Raw genomic sequence first — 15,981 nt, forward strand, 5'->3', positions numbered from 1 at the left:
AACTGTGAAGTATAGACGGTGTGTTCCTAAAGGGGCATCGTGTATACATGACTGTGAAGTATAGACGGTGTGTTCCTAAAGGGGCATCGTGTATACATGACTGTGAAGTATAGACAGTGTGTTCCTAAAGGGGCATCGTGTATACATGACTGTGAAGTATAGACGGTGTGTTCCTAAAGGGGCATCGTGTATACATGACTGTGAAGTATAACCGATGTGTTCCTGAAGGGGCATCGTGTATACACGACTGTGAAGTATAGACGATGTGTTCCTGAAGGGGCATCGTGTATACATGACTGTGAAGTATAGACGATGTGTTCCTGAAGGGGCATCGTGTATACATGACTGTGAAGTGTAGACGGTGTGTTCCTAAAGGGGCATCGTGTATACATGACTGTGAAGTATAGACGATGTGTTCCTAAAGGGGCATCGTGTATACATGACTGTGAAGTATAGACAATGTGTTCCTAAAGGGGCATCGTGTATACATGACTGTGAAGTATAGACGATGTGTTCCTGAAGGGGCATCGTGTATACATGACTGTGAAGTATAGACGGTGTGTTCCTGAAGGGGCATCGTGTATACATGACTGTGAAGTATAACCGATGTGTTCCTGAAGGGGCATCGTGTATACATGACTGTGAAGTATAGACGATGTGTTCCTGAAGGGGCATCGTGTATACATGACTGTGAAGTATAGACGATGTGTTCCTGAAGGGGCATCGTGTATACATAACTGTGAAGTATAGACGGTGTGTTCCTAAAGGGGCATCGTGTATACATGACTGTGAAGTATAGACGGTGTGTTCCTAAAGGGGCATCGTGTATACATGACTGTGAAGTATAGACAGTGTGTTCCTAAAGGGGCATCGTGTATACATGACTGTGAAGTATAGACGGTGTGTTCCTAAAGGGGCATCGTGTATACATGACTGTGAAGTATAACCGATGTGTTCCTGAAGGGGCATCGTGTATACGTGACTGTGAAGTATAGACGGTGTGTTCCTAAAGGGGCATCGTGTATACATGACTGTGAAGTATAGACAGTGTGTTCCTAAAGGGGCATCGTGTATACATGACTTTGAAGTATAGATGGTGTGTTCCTAAAGGGGCATCGTGTATACATGACTGTGAAGTATAGACAGTGTGTTCCTACAGGGGCATCGTGTATACATGACTGTGAAGTATAGACGGTGTGTTCCTAAAGGGGCATCGTGTATACATGACTGTGAAGTATAGACGGTGTGTTCCTAAAGGGGCATCGTGTATACATGACTGTGAAGTATAGACGGTGTGTTCCTAAAGGGGCATCGTGTATACATGACTGTGAAGTATAGACGATGTGTTCCTGAAGGGGCATCGTGTATACATAACTGTGAAGTATAGACGGTGTGTTCCTAAAGGGGCATCGTGTATACATGACTGTGAAGTATAGACGGTGTGTTCCTAAAGGGGCATCGTGTATACATGACTGTGAAGTATAGACGATGTGTTTCTAAAGGGACATCGTGTATACATGACTGTGAAGTATAGACGATGTGTTCCTGAAGGGGCATCGTGTATACATGACTGTGAAGTATAGACGATGTGTTCCTGAAGGAACATCGTGTATACTGTGAAGTACAGTGATCCCTCGCTACAACCCTACTTTTGGGGTCAAAATAATTGATAAGCGTTATAGATGATCAGCGGTTCAACCGAGGTGGAGTTGTAGGTGGTAGTTGACCAACACTGCATGTTTAAAAAAAGATTAGAATAGTAGTTGTTTATGATTCACAGAGTAAAAAAAGAGTTATTGAGTGTTATGTGTTTAAAAAAAAACCACATCGTATCCCTTCAGCAAATTCAGATGAACGAACAGGTATAACAAACTTGGTCAATAGAAATATGAAATTTGATATAAAACATCACTAGACATGATGATTTACCATTTAAATTGCATTTCCTTCTCTCCAAGGCGCAATAGCGAGGGAACACTGTATAGGCGATGAGCTCCTAAAGGGACGTGTATACAAGACTGGGAAGTATAGACGATGTGTTCCTGGAGGAATGTCGTGCATACAAGACTGTGAAGTACGGGTTGTGTCCACTTCACATATGAAGGAAGATGGTCAGGGTTTTCTCCACAGTCATGTTTGATGGTTAAATAAAGCAGAAGCACTTCATGCGCTAAATGAAAGAGAACGAGAAAAACTCCTGCAAAATAAATTGTTTTAAGGGCATTTCTTAGTTGACAGATGACAAAGTAGACACAATTCAAGGATAAAAACTTATTGACATTTTGATTTGCTACATCTAGTGATTACACAACAACGGTTTTAATAATATATTCCAGCATTATCTCAGCAGGGGAGCCAAACATGGGCTTCATATTGTACCCATGCTGGGAATCGAACCCAGGCCTTCGACGAGAAGAACGAACACTTTAACCACTAGGCTACCCCAAGACCCCGATTACTCAGATGAGTGATGGGATGTGAGCACTGGATAACAGTGTCTGTAAGATGAAAAGCCAGAGCACTCAATCATAATTTCTGATTATCAAATCACAAATCAATACATCCTACAATTCTATGATAAAAGATAAACTGGTGAGTAGGGTTTACACCTCTTTCAGCAACATTCCACATGGATGGTTATAAATCCCCCCCAAACTTGTCCTCACAAATTGCAATATACATTGAAGGATGAACTTCTTTCACACCAGGCATGAGTGAGTGAGCTGGGTTTTAGGCCACTTTCAGCAACATTACAGCAATATCACGGCAGGGGACACCAGAAATGGGCTTCACGCTGTACCCATATGGGGTATCAAACCTTGGCCTTCGGCATGATGAGATAATGCTTCATACACTAGGCAACCCCACCACCCTTCCCAAAAGTAAAAAAAATCACAAGTGAAGGTTCATTGCAATCACCATGCTGTTTGACAGAAGTTCAAGAATGATATTAATGAAGAGAATAGGCATGACACAGATTTTCATCTTACAGACTAAATTACTTTAAAATTAAGTTGAAATAAATAAATAAATGTTTTGTTCTAATCCGTCAAGGCTACTTTTTGCCCAGAGAGCTCTTTATATCTTTGAGCAGCATCGTCCCAATCACCATCTTCTCGCAATTGACAGTCAGAGTTGCTTTGGATTCCTTAACTTTCACAGTCACCAACACAAGCGTGCCATCACCTAATGTTTTGGCGGAAAATCTGTAGGTGTTTTCCTCTGACGACGGTACTTGTAACACATTCGCAGCTGTATGAACACAGGAACAAATAGCTTTCGGTGACTGGTTCGATTCAGGAAGCTCTGTACTTCCCGAGTTTTCATTCATTCCTCCAAGTTTACCTGCAGCACACAAGAAGGGAACTTTCTCCAGTGTGTCCATCATGCATTATTACAGGTATTCACTGATATAAATGATTATGCAAACTGCAAAGATCTAGGTTTCACAAATTTCCCCTGCATCTGGCTAACTATTTAGAGAATAACCAACAAGCTACAATGAATGATGGATTGTTATTTGATTTGTGTTTAACACCGCACTCAGCAATATTCCAGCTATATGATGGTGGTCTGGAAATAATCGAGTCTGGACCAGGCAGTCTGGTGACTGACATTATGAACATCAATCTACACAACTGGCATATGATGATGTGCATCAACCAGATCAGCGAGCCTGACCACCCTATCCCATTAGTCATCTCTTACATCAAGCATGGGTTGGCCAAGACTAACTGACTAACTGTCCCGAGAGAATGAATGGTGTTAAGGCAAGAGACATTTACCAGGTGCAGATATACCATAATTCCGAGATTCAAGTAGGTTATTCTGCAGATTTCTCATTGACATTTCAAGAAAAAAATGAAGGAAAAAAAGTATGAAATATCAACCCTAAAGAGAAACTTCAATGAAGGCAGCCTTTTGTTCAAATGACATAATTCAATATATCTGTGACGTCATGAACAATGGATGATGTCATGTTGCATTTTTCACAACAATGAAGCACTGTGACATCATGTGGCTTCAACTGACCAGTCAGTAATGGGAATCAGTAAAATGCACATGTGCAAACATTGGGAAGTTATTACACACGATCATTCTACCCTTTAGATACAATACATAACAGTTATATGCACTTCCAGACAAATGATGCTTCTACCGTTTTGAAAAGCACATGTTCCAAAAGAATTAATTAAATTATTGCAAAGTAGGATTCACTTGACAAAAAGTCTCTTTGATGTCCCAAAACTTACAGAATAAAGTTAATAATCCTACATTTAACATTCAAAACTGCCCCTTTGTGGAACAGATTTGAAACAAAAAGCACCCGTTTTAATTCCAATGATGTGAAATGTTACCTTGTTGACTTCGAAAGTCGCCTTCATTCATTGTGTAGGGCTGCACCAGCTCTCCCACAGGGGCGGAGATATTAACACTATATTTCTGTTCTTGTGTACAAAGGTCAAACGTTGCTGGCTGTGTCGTGTCGTTGTAGTTGATGCCGAAGAGAACCGATGCGGAGGACCCTGCACCGAGTGTAGCTGTAATGCAAACAGGAATTGTTGTCAACTTGGAACTTCAAGATTACTGCACTTATATAGCGTGTGCACGTGTGTCTGCTTGTACTTGTCAGGACTAAAGCCAGTTTTATAGTGCTAGGCCACTGAGATACCATGAAATAATTTGACAAGCCCCATTCAGACACAGTATACTGACTTCAAGTCAACCAGTCCTTGTCTTATTCCTGTAATGCAGAGAGCCAGGCATGGTAACAAGTACCATTTTTAAATGCCTTTTGTCATGACGCGGCCAGGGATCGAACCATCGATCTTCTACTGTCCAGACGCTCAATCCACTAGACCACTGACATGGAACAAACATCAAATAAGCAGGTTTAGAACTAAACTCAAAAGCTTTACTACCCAGGGTAAAGGTATAATGCCCCTGTAATGTTAAAACAATGGGGAAATTAGGAAATTTGTACTTGCCCACAGGAATTTGTTCTACCCAGCGGGCTGGTGTTAAGTTCTAAACCCTAAATAAGGCCTGTACATTATACAATTATTTACTGGATTAGCCAATCAATTATGAACACTCTTGGAAGATATCAGCTGGTACCCTTGACTTGTTTTCCTGATGGACAATACAGTCGGACAATAGCGCCTGCTTTTTCTTGGGGTTCTGACCAAATATAATACCAAACACATGCTTCCTCATATTACCATTACCTTTATACTCACTATCAGCTTTAAACAACATTTGATGAACACTGACAGGTGGCTTACCTATTTCTGGGAATTCCTGTACTTCCATTCCTGGTTGTAGTTTCTGGAAACAACATGTTCAATTTCAATGAAGATTTACAATGAACAAACATGCGAGCCATGCCAACTCACACTCCAGGGGGTACACAAAGTACCTTATCTACACTACCAGTTGTCAGACTGTTGTAAATACAACTTACAATGTTACAAACCCCAGAGACAACAGCAAAGCTCTTTAAACAATGAACCAAACACCCTTGACTTGACACACGTTCCATACTTCCTGTTATCAACTCCTTAAGTGAGTATGGTTTTACGCCGCTTTTAGCAATATTCCAGCAATATCACGGCGGGGGACACCAGAAATGGGCTTCACACATTGTACCCATGTCGGGAATCGAACCCGGGTCTTCGGCATGACGAGCGAACGCTTTAACCACTAGGCTACCCGACCGCCCCCAAACTCCTTAAGACACAGCTCACAGGTGTCACCATGTGTGAGTGGCTGCTTGTACGAGTCCAGACTGATGCCGATTTTATAGTGCTCGTTCACTGAGACATCATGCCGCAGTTTAACATGAATACCCCACTCCGACACAGTATACTGACTCTGAGCCGACCAGTCCTTGTTTTAACCGCTTAATGCCTAGCCAGACAGGGTAACAACAAGTACCATCTTTTAAATTCTTTTGGATTGATGCATCCGAGGATCGAAACCTGGACCTTCCCCTCTCCAGGCAGACACTCTACCACTTGACCATGGAGCTGGTCTCTGCTCTGGGAGGAAAAATTGGGGATGAAAATCTACCCTGACAGATTGCATGACAATGGTTATATCCCTACATACCTTATCTCCCATGGTGATATTTGCGACAGGCGCATCTCCACTGTTGGTGAGAGTCAGTTCAATGGACACCATCTTTGGTGAGAAGATTGATATGGACCTGGTGAACTTGTACTCCACTCCGAGGCCGTTACCTTTGATTCTGTTGAGAAGCTCGTAGGACTTGGAGGGGACTATGACTGGCTGGGGCTGAACAAACATAAGGTGAGACTCCTATACAGGCTCAATCTCAATGTATTAGCATGGTAGTGATGTGAAATTGGGTTAACGTCATGTTCAAGGTGACAGGCCTTATATAGCGACATGAATGTGTGTGTGTCTGCTTGTACTAGTCCAGACTATGCCGATTTTATGGTGCTAGCTCAATGAGATACCATGTCATAGTTTAACATGGATACTTGGGCTGGGACGATACACCAACTGGGTGATCCGATACGTATCACGAAACCTTGCTCACGATCTGATACGTATCATGATATACATACTTGCATGTGCTCTGATCTGTGGTACCTAAGCCATCATTTTCATAGACAAGATGGCCAAATACCTGGCACACTAACGATTTACATTTGGCAGTGTCAAATTTTGGATGAAAATATTTACGTTTTGCGCAATGGATGAAAATATTTACGTTTTCACTGCTCATTTTCACTAGTAATTACTGTCTACGGTAACATTTTATCAAAACAAACCTGACAACCTCCCCAGGCTGTAATAATGACCAGCCCCTAATTGCACTGTACATGCTTATCATCATCATCTTCATAGTTTATTATAGGAATAGCGAATGAATGTTGTCTAATACTGCAGTTAGCAATATTCCAGCAGTATCATGGTGCCATCTAAATACATCAAGAATGGACCAGGCAAACAAACCACTGACTGAAAGCATGAGCCACTATTCACACTATTGATAAAGTAGCAACAAACTAACTACTTGTTCATCATAATTAAAATTAATTTTCTATGAAGATTTTGAGGTGAAAGTTTAAGTTGCTCAACTATGGACAAAAATTCATGAAAGGCTTACAAGATCTGCAAATTTACTCTCCTAAAACACCCTAATCATCATCTGATTCTTCAAAATATTTGTAAATCTGCCAGAACATCTATTTCTAATTTAACATTTTACCATAACCAATTAAAACCATCATCTCTGACACTATGGTCACTGCCTTTATCTAAAAACACACATACTTCTTACAAACATGAATGTATAGAACAGATTTATCCAAAGTTTGAGACATGGAATTAAACTCGTGCCACAGCCTTGTTCCCTGAGCTGGTAGTTATTCTCCCTGTACTCACCATAGCAACATTAGTAGGTGAGGCTCTATCACTGATGGAGAGGTTGCTCATACTGGAGGCCATTGTCGGGGTCAGCATATCACCGGGAGTCACAGGGGTACTGCCTGCGCCCATTGATCCCACTGGAAGCAACAGTCACAGTTCTTACACATCCAAGCAGAGCTGGCCCTTTCTCCTTAAAGTGTCTGTATGTGTGTTGGTATGTATGTGTGTATGTTGTATTTGATCATGTTCAGCTCAGGCAACCCAGTGGTTGAAGGCTTGTAATACAAGGAAAAGCATGGGGTACCACTGTTTGAAATTAAGCTTGATATTCAAGGGATACTTGTCATTTCACTAATGTCATAATTTAAAGATTTAGCGGGTTCTAGATATAAAAAAACTAGTACTAAAGGACCAAACATCAAGGACACCAGGGCTTCTACATGGGCTTCTCCTAAGAGCGTTGGCAAATAAATGTCTATCACACTGTACAATTTCCATCTATAGACAATAGGTAAACACCAAAGTATGTGATTAAACCTTAAACCATGAAATGTTGTGTGCCACTATGAACTGCTGTGTGCTGCTGTGTGTAACTATAGGCTGCCATATGTTGCTGTGTGTTGCTGTGTGTTACTGTGTGCTGCTGTGTGCTACTTTGCGCTACTATGAGTTGCTGTGTGCTGCTGCGAGCTACTGTGTTAGTATGAGCTGCTGTGAGCTGCAGTGTTACTGTGAGCTGCTGTATGCTGCTGCGTGTTACTGTGAGCTGCAGTGTTACTGTGAGCTGCTGCGTGTTACTGTGAGCTGCAGTGTCACTGTGAGCTGCTGTATGCTGCTGCGTGTTACTGTGAGCTGCTGTATGCTGCTGCGTGTTACTGTGAGCTGCAGTGTTACTGTGAGCTGCTGTATGCTGCTGCGTGTTACTGTGAGCTGCAGTGTTACTGTGAGCTGCTGTGTGCTACTGTGTTAGTATGAGCTGCTGTGAGCTGCAGTGTTACTGTGAGCTGCTGTATGCTGCTGCGTGTTACTGTGAGCTGCAGTGTTACTGTGAGCTGCTGTATGCTGCTGCGTGTTACTGTGAGCTGCAGTGTCACTGTGAGCTGCTGTATGCTGCTGCAGTGTTACTTTGAGCTGCTGTATGCTGCTGTGTGTTACTGTGAGCTGCAGTGTTACTGTGAGCTGCTGTATGTTGCTGCGTGTTACTGTGAGCTGATGTATGCTGCTGCGTGTTACTGTGAACTGCTGTGTTACTGTGAGCTGCTGTGTGTTACTGTGAGCTGCAGTGTTACTGTGAGCTGCTGTATGCTGCTGCGTGTTACTGTGAGCTGATGTATGCTGCTGCGTGTTACTGTGAACTGCTGTGTTACTGTGAGCTGCTGTGTGTTACTGTGAGCTGCAGTGTTACTGTGAGCTGCTGTATGCTGCTGCGTGTTGCTGTGAGCTGCTGTATGCTGCTGCGTGTTACTGTGAACTGCTGTGTTACTGTGAGCTGCTTTGTGTTACTGTGAGCTGATGTGTGTTACTGTAAGCTGCTCTGTTACTGTGAGCTGCTGTGTGTTACTGTGAGCTGCTGTGTTACTGTGAGCTGCTGTGTGTTACTGTAAGCTGCTCTGTTACTGTAAGCCGCTCTGTTACTGTGAGCTGCTGTATGCTGCTGCGTGTTACTTTGAGCTGCTGTATGCTGCTGTCAGCTGTGGTATGCTGCTGTGTGTTACTGTGAGCTGCTGTATGCGGCTGTCAGCTGCTGTATGCTGCTGCGTGTTACTGTGAGCTGCTGTCAGCTGCTGTATGCTGCTGTGTGTTACTGTGAGCTGCTGCGTGTTACTGTGAGCTGCTGTATGCTGCTGTCAGCTGCGGTATGCTGCTGTGTGTTACTGTGAGCTGCTGTGTGTTACTGTGAGCTGCTGTGTGTTACTGTGAGCTGCTGAGTGTTACTGTGAGCTGCTGTGTGTAACTGTGAGCTGCTGAGTGTTACTGTGAGCTGCTGTGTGTTACTGTGAGCTGCTGTATGCTGCTGTGTGTTACTGTGAGCTGCTGTGTGTTACTGTGAGCTGCTGTATGCTGCTGTAAGCTGCTGTGTGTTACTGTGAGCTGCTGAGTGTTACTGTGAGCTGCTGAGTGTTACTGTGAGCTGCTGAGTGTTACTGTGAGCTGATGTGTGTTACTGTGAGCTGTGGTATGCTGCTGTGAGTGAGTGAATGAGTAAGGTTTTACGCCGCTTTTAGCAATATTCCAGCAATATCACGGCAGGGGACACCAGAAATGGGCTTCACACAAGTATGCTGCTGTGTGTTACTGTGAGCTGCTGTGTGTTACTGTGAGCTGCTGTGTGTTACTGTGAGCTGCTGTGTGTTACTGTGAGCTGCTGAGTGTTACTATGAGCTGCTGTGTGTTACTGTGAGCTGCGGTATGCTGCTGTGTGTTACTGTGAGCTGCGGTATGCTGCTGTGTGTTACTGTGAGCTGCTGTGTGTTACTGTGAGCTGCTGAGTGTTACTGTGAGCTGCTGTGTGTTACTGTGAGCTGTTGTGTGTAACTGTGAGCTGCGGTATGCTGCTGTGTGTTACTGTGAGCTGCTGTGTGTAACTGTGAGCTGCTGTGTGTTACTGTGAGCTGCTGTATGCTGCTGTGTGTTACTGTGAGCTGCTGAGTGTTACTGTGAGCTGCTGAGTGTTACTGTGAGCTGCTGTGTGTAACTGTGAGCTGCTGTGTGTTACTGTGAGCTGCGGTATGCTGCTGTGTGTTACTGTGAGCTGCTGTGTGTAACTGTGAGCTGCTGTGTGTTACTGTGAGCTGCTGTATGCTGCTGTATGCCGCTGTGTGTTACTGTGAGCTGCTGAGTGTTACTGTGAGCTGCTGAGTGTTATTGTGAGCTGCTGTGTGTAACTGTGAGCTGCTGTGTGTTACTGTGAGCTGCGGTATGCTGCTGTGTTACTGTGAGCTGCTGTGTGTAACTGTGAGCTGCTGTGTGTTACTGTGAGCTGCTGTATGCTGCTGTGTGTTACTGTGAGCTGCCGTGTGTAACTGTGAGCTGCTGTGTGTTACTGTGAGCTGCGGTATGCTGCTGTGTGTTACTGTGAGCTGCTGTGTGTAACTGTGAGCTGCTGTATGTTACTGTGAGCTGCTGTATGCTGCTGTATGCCGCTGTGTGTTACTGTGAGCTGCTGTGTGTTACTGTGAGCTGCTGAGTGTTACTGTGAGCTGCTGTGTGTTACTGTGAGCTGCTGTGTGCTACCGATCTATTCAGTAGTGTACTTACAATCATCCAGGTCAAGCAGTAGATCAGCCTCCTTCTTGGAGGATGCTTTGTCTTCTTTTGTCTTTGATTTTTCTGGCTTAGTTTCCTGAAGACAAAGATCATACTTTCACAAAACCATTGCAGTCATAGTTTTCTATTAATTTTAACAGTTCCTCAAACAGAGACTGCTTTAAAATGTATCGATCCCTCAATGTAATGCAAGATGTCTGACATTTACTTACTGATCATATACTGTCTCATCACTAACCTTCTTAACTGGCTTTTTCTTGACAACAACCTCTTCCTCTGAAGACGATTCCTCCTCCTCACTGTCTTCTTCCGAGGAGTCCTCTTCCTTGCTGGAGTCCTCGTCCTCACTTTCCTCTTCTTCCTCCTCCTCCTCACTCTCCTCTTCTTCTTCTGACTCCTCCCCAGACTCTTCCTCCTCCTCTTCCTCCTCAGAGTCCTCTTCCTCACTCTCATCTGACCCGGATTCCGCATCGGAGTCATCTGAACACAAATCACATTTATCACAGGAATCTTCTGAAGGAATCTGTTATTACACTGATGGTAAATTACGGATAGAGTAAAACCTTGTCAACTAAAAGTTCTTAGGGCCAGTGACAGTATATCAAGTTATGCAAGAGCTGGAGAAAAGATGACCTATCAGAAACATACATTTACCTCAAATCGAGTTTATGTACATTTTGAAACCAAACAGTTGTGTATCTTTCAGCCCCAAATTCTGTGAACATCTGTGGAATATTTCAATAAAGCCTATGTACATTCATGTATTGTATCAGTAGTTTCACATCTCAACAATGGAGTCTTGGCCTTCGCTTTTAGAAGTTGGAATAACATGAGAACCTGATTGGTTGTTTGTAAAGACTTTTGGGGCTGCTTCTTGTACCCTCATCATCAAGGGAATACTCAAAATGTGCGTGTTAAGTCAATATGCATACAGGCTGTTGTATGTACACAGGGGAAATAACAGGTAACACAGATAACAGGGGAGCCAATGGAGGTAATGAGCAGGCTATTCCTTCTTCTACTTACACAAGACTGAAAAAAAAAATCATAATTTATATGTCACAAGTTATTTTTAAATTATGTAATTGTTCAGAAGTTAAAATGTACTCTACTGGAAGTCAGAATTTTCATTTTCTGTCTCAGTAAAGAAACATAATGTTGAAGGGAAAGAACTGACCACGAACTGAACACATAAAACTGTCTACACACCACACCTCTTATCCAACCATATACTACCAGGGATATAACTAGATCTGCTCAGAGGCTGATATTTGGCCCCCAGTCTGCAGCCAACGGCAGGACAAATTCCCCTATTTCAATTCAAGCAGTTATAGTTACAACCAATCATAAGCAATGTTATGGCTATATAGACGTGACCTGTATTTCACTGATAACCGAACCAATAAAGAAGATGGAAAAAGGCTTTAATACTTAGTTTTATACTATGGCATTGAATGTAAAGTTAAATATTGCAGAAAATAAGAACTTTAACAAAATTCAAGGTTTGAAAAAAAATGATGACTTATTTCCAGTCTGCTTGCCAAGGGCACTTAGTTTGGAAACCAGACAAATCCCTGACTATTGGTAACATTGAGTACAGCACAAATACCTTCATCACTAGATTCTGATTCGGAGTAGAATGACTTGAGGTCTGTAGCATTCTTCTTCTTTTTGGTAGATGTTTTCTTCTCCGTCCAGATGGGCACCTCCACATTGCGGACAGATGGCTCCGGCGCCTCCTCCGGCCACTCAGGCAGCTCTTGGTACCCATGGGCACGCGTATTCAGCAGGTGAGACAGCGTGCCTAGCTGGTACTGGTCCCGATCTGGAGAACAGTGAGTAAGTGAGTGAGTGAGTGAGTGAGTGAGTGAGTGAGTGAGTGAGTGAGTGAGTGAGTGAGTGAGTGAGTGAGTGAGTGAGTGAGTGAGTGAACATGCCAAGCTGGTACTGGTCCCGATCTGGAGAACAATGAGTGAGTGAGTGAGTGAGTGAGTGAGTGAGTGAGTGAGAGAGAGTAGATTTATGCAGCTGTCAGCATGTTCCATGTTACAAATTACACCCAAATCAAAAACATCAGACGAGAAAATTAATGCTCAAGTTGAAAATCAAATGGATGTTTTTGGTCACATGAGCCAACATTTTAACACTATCTCACGTTAGAAATAGACATTTATGATTCTGCCGAAGATACTGCTTGGGTGACATCAATCGATATCTCCTACGACATATTGCTGCAATGAAATGAGTTACCATGTTGTCACAATGAAATGATTCAACTAACACTGGAGCTGGTTAGCTCTGCTATTTACACTCAAGGCAATGGTTATTACTGTTGTTGAAAGTTGTAAGAATAATTTTGATGATAAATAGAATTTCACCCTCATGTTGCCAGAGTTTCAAACTGTTACTGACTCGTGTTAATATATTTGATATCAAGAGACACAAGGGTGAGATTCACTATATTGTCAAATTGTTCTAATGGAGTGATAGTAGATTTCATTTTCAGCAATTTCCATATATGAACAATTTCTGTGTTTGACACATATTGTTTGTTTTGTTTGTTTAACACCGCACTCAGCAATATTCCAGCTATATGACAGCTGTCTGTAAATAATCCAGTCTGAACCAGATAATCCAGTGATTGATATCATGAGCATCGATCCACACAATTGGGATACGATGACATACATCAACCAAGTCAGCGAGTCCACCCGACCACCCGATCCCGTTAGTCGCCTTACGACAAGCATGGGTTGCTGAAGACCAATTCTACCCCATATCTTCACGGGTCTGACACATACTGATTGAGACTGATTGACAACTGTTACAGCTGGCACCTAAATGACAGAAACAATCCATGATCACTAAAATTCACAGCATACACATGACATAAGAACTTGTTACTCAATCAACATGTCACATGACACATAATCAACCAAAAATGAGACTCACCTTGAAACTTGGAAGCAAGAACTGGAGCAGGTTTAGTCGCAAGGAAGATCTTTTTTGCATATTTGGCTAGTGCACTTGATTTCTCTCCCGGGAGAACAAGTTGTCGCAGGAAGCGAGATCGGTCACGGATGTCATAGTTCTGATCATACTTGGCCAGATTGAGCACGTACTGGCACAGGAGCTTGGTCTGCTTTTGGTTGGTGATGCACAGCTTGGCTGCTAGGTTCAGGATCTGCAGCTTCACGATGTCCTCCTGTAACAGAGGCCATGAACAAATACACAACATGCCAGAACCTGGCTGTCTAATTCCTACTCCTGTACCAGAACCATTATTCAAGGGTAAGCCAATACTTGTTTGTGTCAGTCACAGATGTTCTAGGTACAGTTGGGCCGGTTTCAAATACTTGAGTCTGGGGCAAACCAGTGACTGATAGGGACCAATCTATGCTTTATCCAGATGGTTCACTTCCCAGGATATTAACAATGGGATTAACAAATGTTCAGGTAAAAAATCCCTGGTACGGAGTATGTTAAGATGTCCTCATCAAGATTGTTGGAAAGCATGGTGCCTGGACCGCTGCGGTATCGGTATCTGCTCTGCTCCCTATAAACTACAGTAAACTACGTTTATAACAAACTCAAAGGGACAACAATTTTAGTTTGTTACAACCGTAGTTCGTTATAATAATAAACATGTATACAGCATATATACAGCAAATGGACGGGACCAAAAAACAGTTCGTCATATCTGTCAGTTCATTATAAGCGTGTTCATTATTAACGTAGCTTACTGTATGTTAAAATTGACTTGTTGCTCTCAGAACTACGGGCTGTTCAATGTTTTCCTCATACATTCCCATTCGGAACATACTGTACTAACAACCTTCCCATAATGTACATGAATCATAACACCTCACGAAATGAAACATGATTTCCTAAAAACACTTGCCTTCAAGTATGTGTACTAATATTTCGTTCAAGCAACTTTCTATGTTCATGTCACATAGGAATCCAAGAGAGGACTCATTTTTTGCCACCATCGCGGAGTACAATAACAGCAAAATCATCTTTACTGGTCCGGTTTCCAACTCAGTAAGTAACATGAGAAAACGTATTGTTGCACAATCTAAAATTATAATACTTATATTTGAGTAAGTGAGTGAGTGAGTGAGTGATTGAGTGTGGTTTTAGGCCGCTTTTTGGCAATATTCCATCAATATTTTGGCAGAAATGGGCTTCACACACTGTGCCCATTTCGGGACTCAAACCAGGGTCGTCGGGTCCATGTTGCTTTTGTCATTAGAGCTGAAGCTTATTAAGTGCAATTACGATTTGGAATCTAGATCTATTGGGGAAACACTATGGGACAGCAAGTAGCTCTGTGTAGCAACAGGTCAAAATAGAAATCATTTATCTCAATACAGATAGGTTACTGCACCCAGGTGTCTGGACTAACAAGGTTTAATCATTGTAAACCATAATCCTCTTTACGCCATGTTAGAGAATATCAAAAAGAACTTAATCATAGCTGGATTTTATCTAATAGTCATACGGGAGCTGTCAAAATATTTCTCTCAAATGATTTTACTACTGCACAGTTCAAGAGAGAAATATGATCAAAATGGCCTACTGACAGTGAAGTAAGTTCAGCAATTGCAATTAATGAGTTTCTAAATATGGCCGTCATGCTATAAATGGCTAAAAAATCAAAATACATGTTATTCTGAGAACCACATACTTGCACTTCTCAATTTTCATAATGATACATTGCTGGAAAAGATATTTCCAATATTGTTCCCATGGTGACCATGTGTGAACTTGGATCTGAATCCTGTGAGCAGTCTTTAGAGACACCATAGCAAACATCATGCTTGTTTTTTTTCAAATCTGGTAAGAATATCGAAAGATGTACTTTGAAAAGTTGATGACATCAAGAAAATATCATTATGTCATTTGTCTCGTGCAAATTCCCTGAAAGCGCATGTCCTACCTCTTGAATGAAGCTTTTGGCAAACTTCCTCAGTACATCCGGGGCAATCTTGGGCACGCGCTCACTGTACTCGCCAATGAGCCACAAGATACTGGCTCGGGCCATGGGAACCATGATCTTCTCCACCATCTTTGCCATGTGACAAATGATGTCCTTGTGCTCCGATGGCTGAAAAACGTTGACATTTTGCAAAACAAACAATTTTCCTGAGGTACATACGAATCTGTTTCTAGAATCATGTACAATCACACCAGAACCTCATTGTATTTCTAACAACTGTGGAATTCTGGCTTGAGCAAATTATGGTAAAATACAGTGTACATTGTAAGTGCAGTTAGTTTTGTATGTGGATCATTAAAAACTAAGCTAAG

The 15,981-nt window shown here is 42.4% G+C and overlaps 1 protein-coding gene across 2 annotated transcripts in view; it reads right to left on the bottom strand.

Annotated features, from left to right (window-relative positions):
• Nucleotides 1-1,619: 1,619 nt before the first annotated feature.
• The window catches only part of LOC139460187 (AP-3 complex subunit beta-2-like), a 39,979-nt gene continuing 25,617 nt past the window's right edge, over nt 1,620-15,981 (bottom strand). For both annotated transcript variants that reach the window (XM_071241729.1, XM_071241784.1), the window contains 10 exons: nt 15,611-15,778; nt 13,621-13,873; nt 12,278-12,493; nt 10,907-11,148; nt 10,660-10,744; nt 7,417-7,538; nt 6,112-6,297; nt 5,286-5,328; nt 4,359-4,541; nt 1,620-3,345 (listed from right to left, as the gene is read on the bottom strand). In XM_071241729.1, the coding sequence (XP_071097830.1) occupies nt 3,056-3,345; nt 4,359-4,541; nt 5,286-5,328; nt 6,112-6,297; nt 7,417-7,538; nt 10,660-10,744; nt 10,907-11,148; nt 12,278-12,493; nt 13,621-13,873; nt 15,611-15,778 (1,788 nt within the window). In that variant the 3' untranslated portion in view covers nt 1,620-3,055. The remainder of the gene's footprint in view (nt 3,346-4,358; nt 4,542-5,285; nt 5,329-6,111; nt 6,298-7,416; nt 7,539-10,659; nt 10,745-10,906; nt 11,149-12,277; nt 12,494-13,620; nt 13,874-15,610; nt 15,779-15,981) is intronic.

This window comes from Haliotis cracherodii, unplaced genomic scaffold, assembly GCF_022045235.1.
Source record: "Haliotis cracherodii isolate W230 unplaced genomic scaffold, xgHalCrac1.p SCAF_1, whole genome shotgun sequence".
NCBI lineage: Eukaryota > Metazoa > Mollusca > Gastropoda > Lepetellida > Haliotidae > Haliotis > Haliotis cracherodii.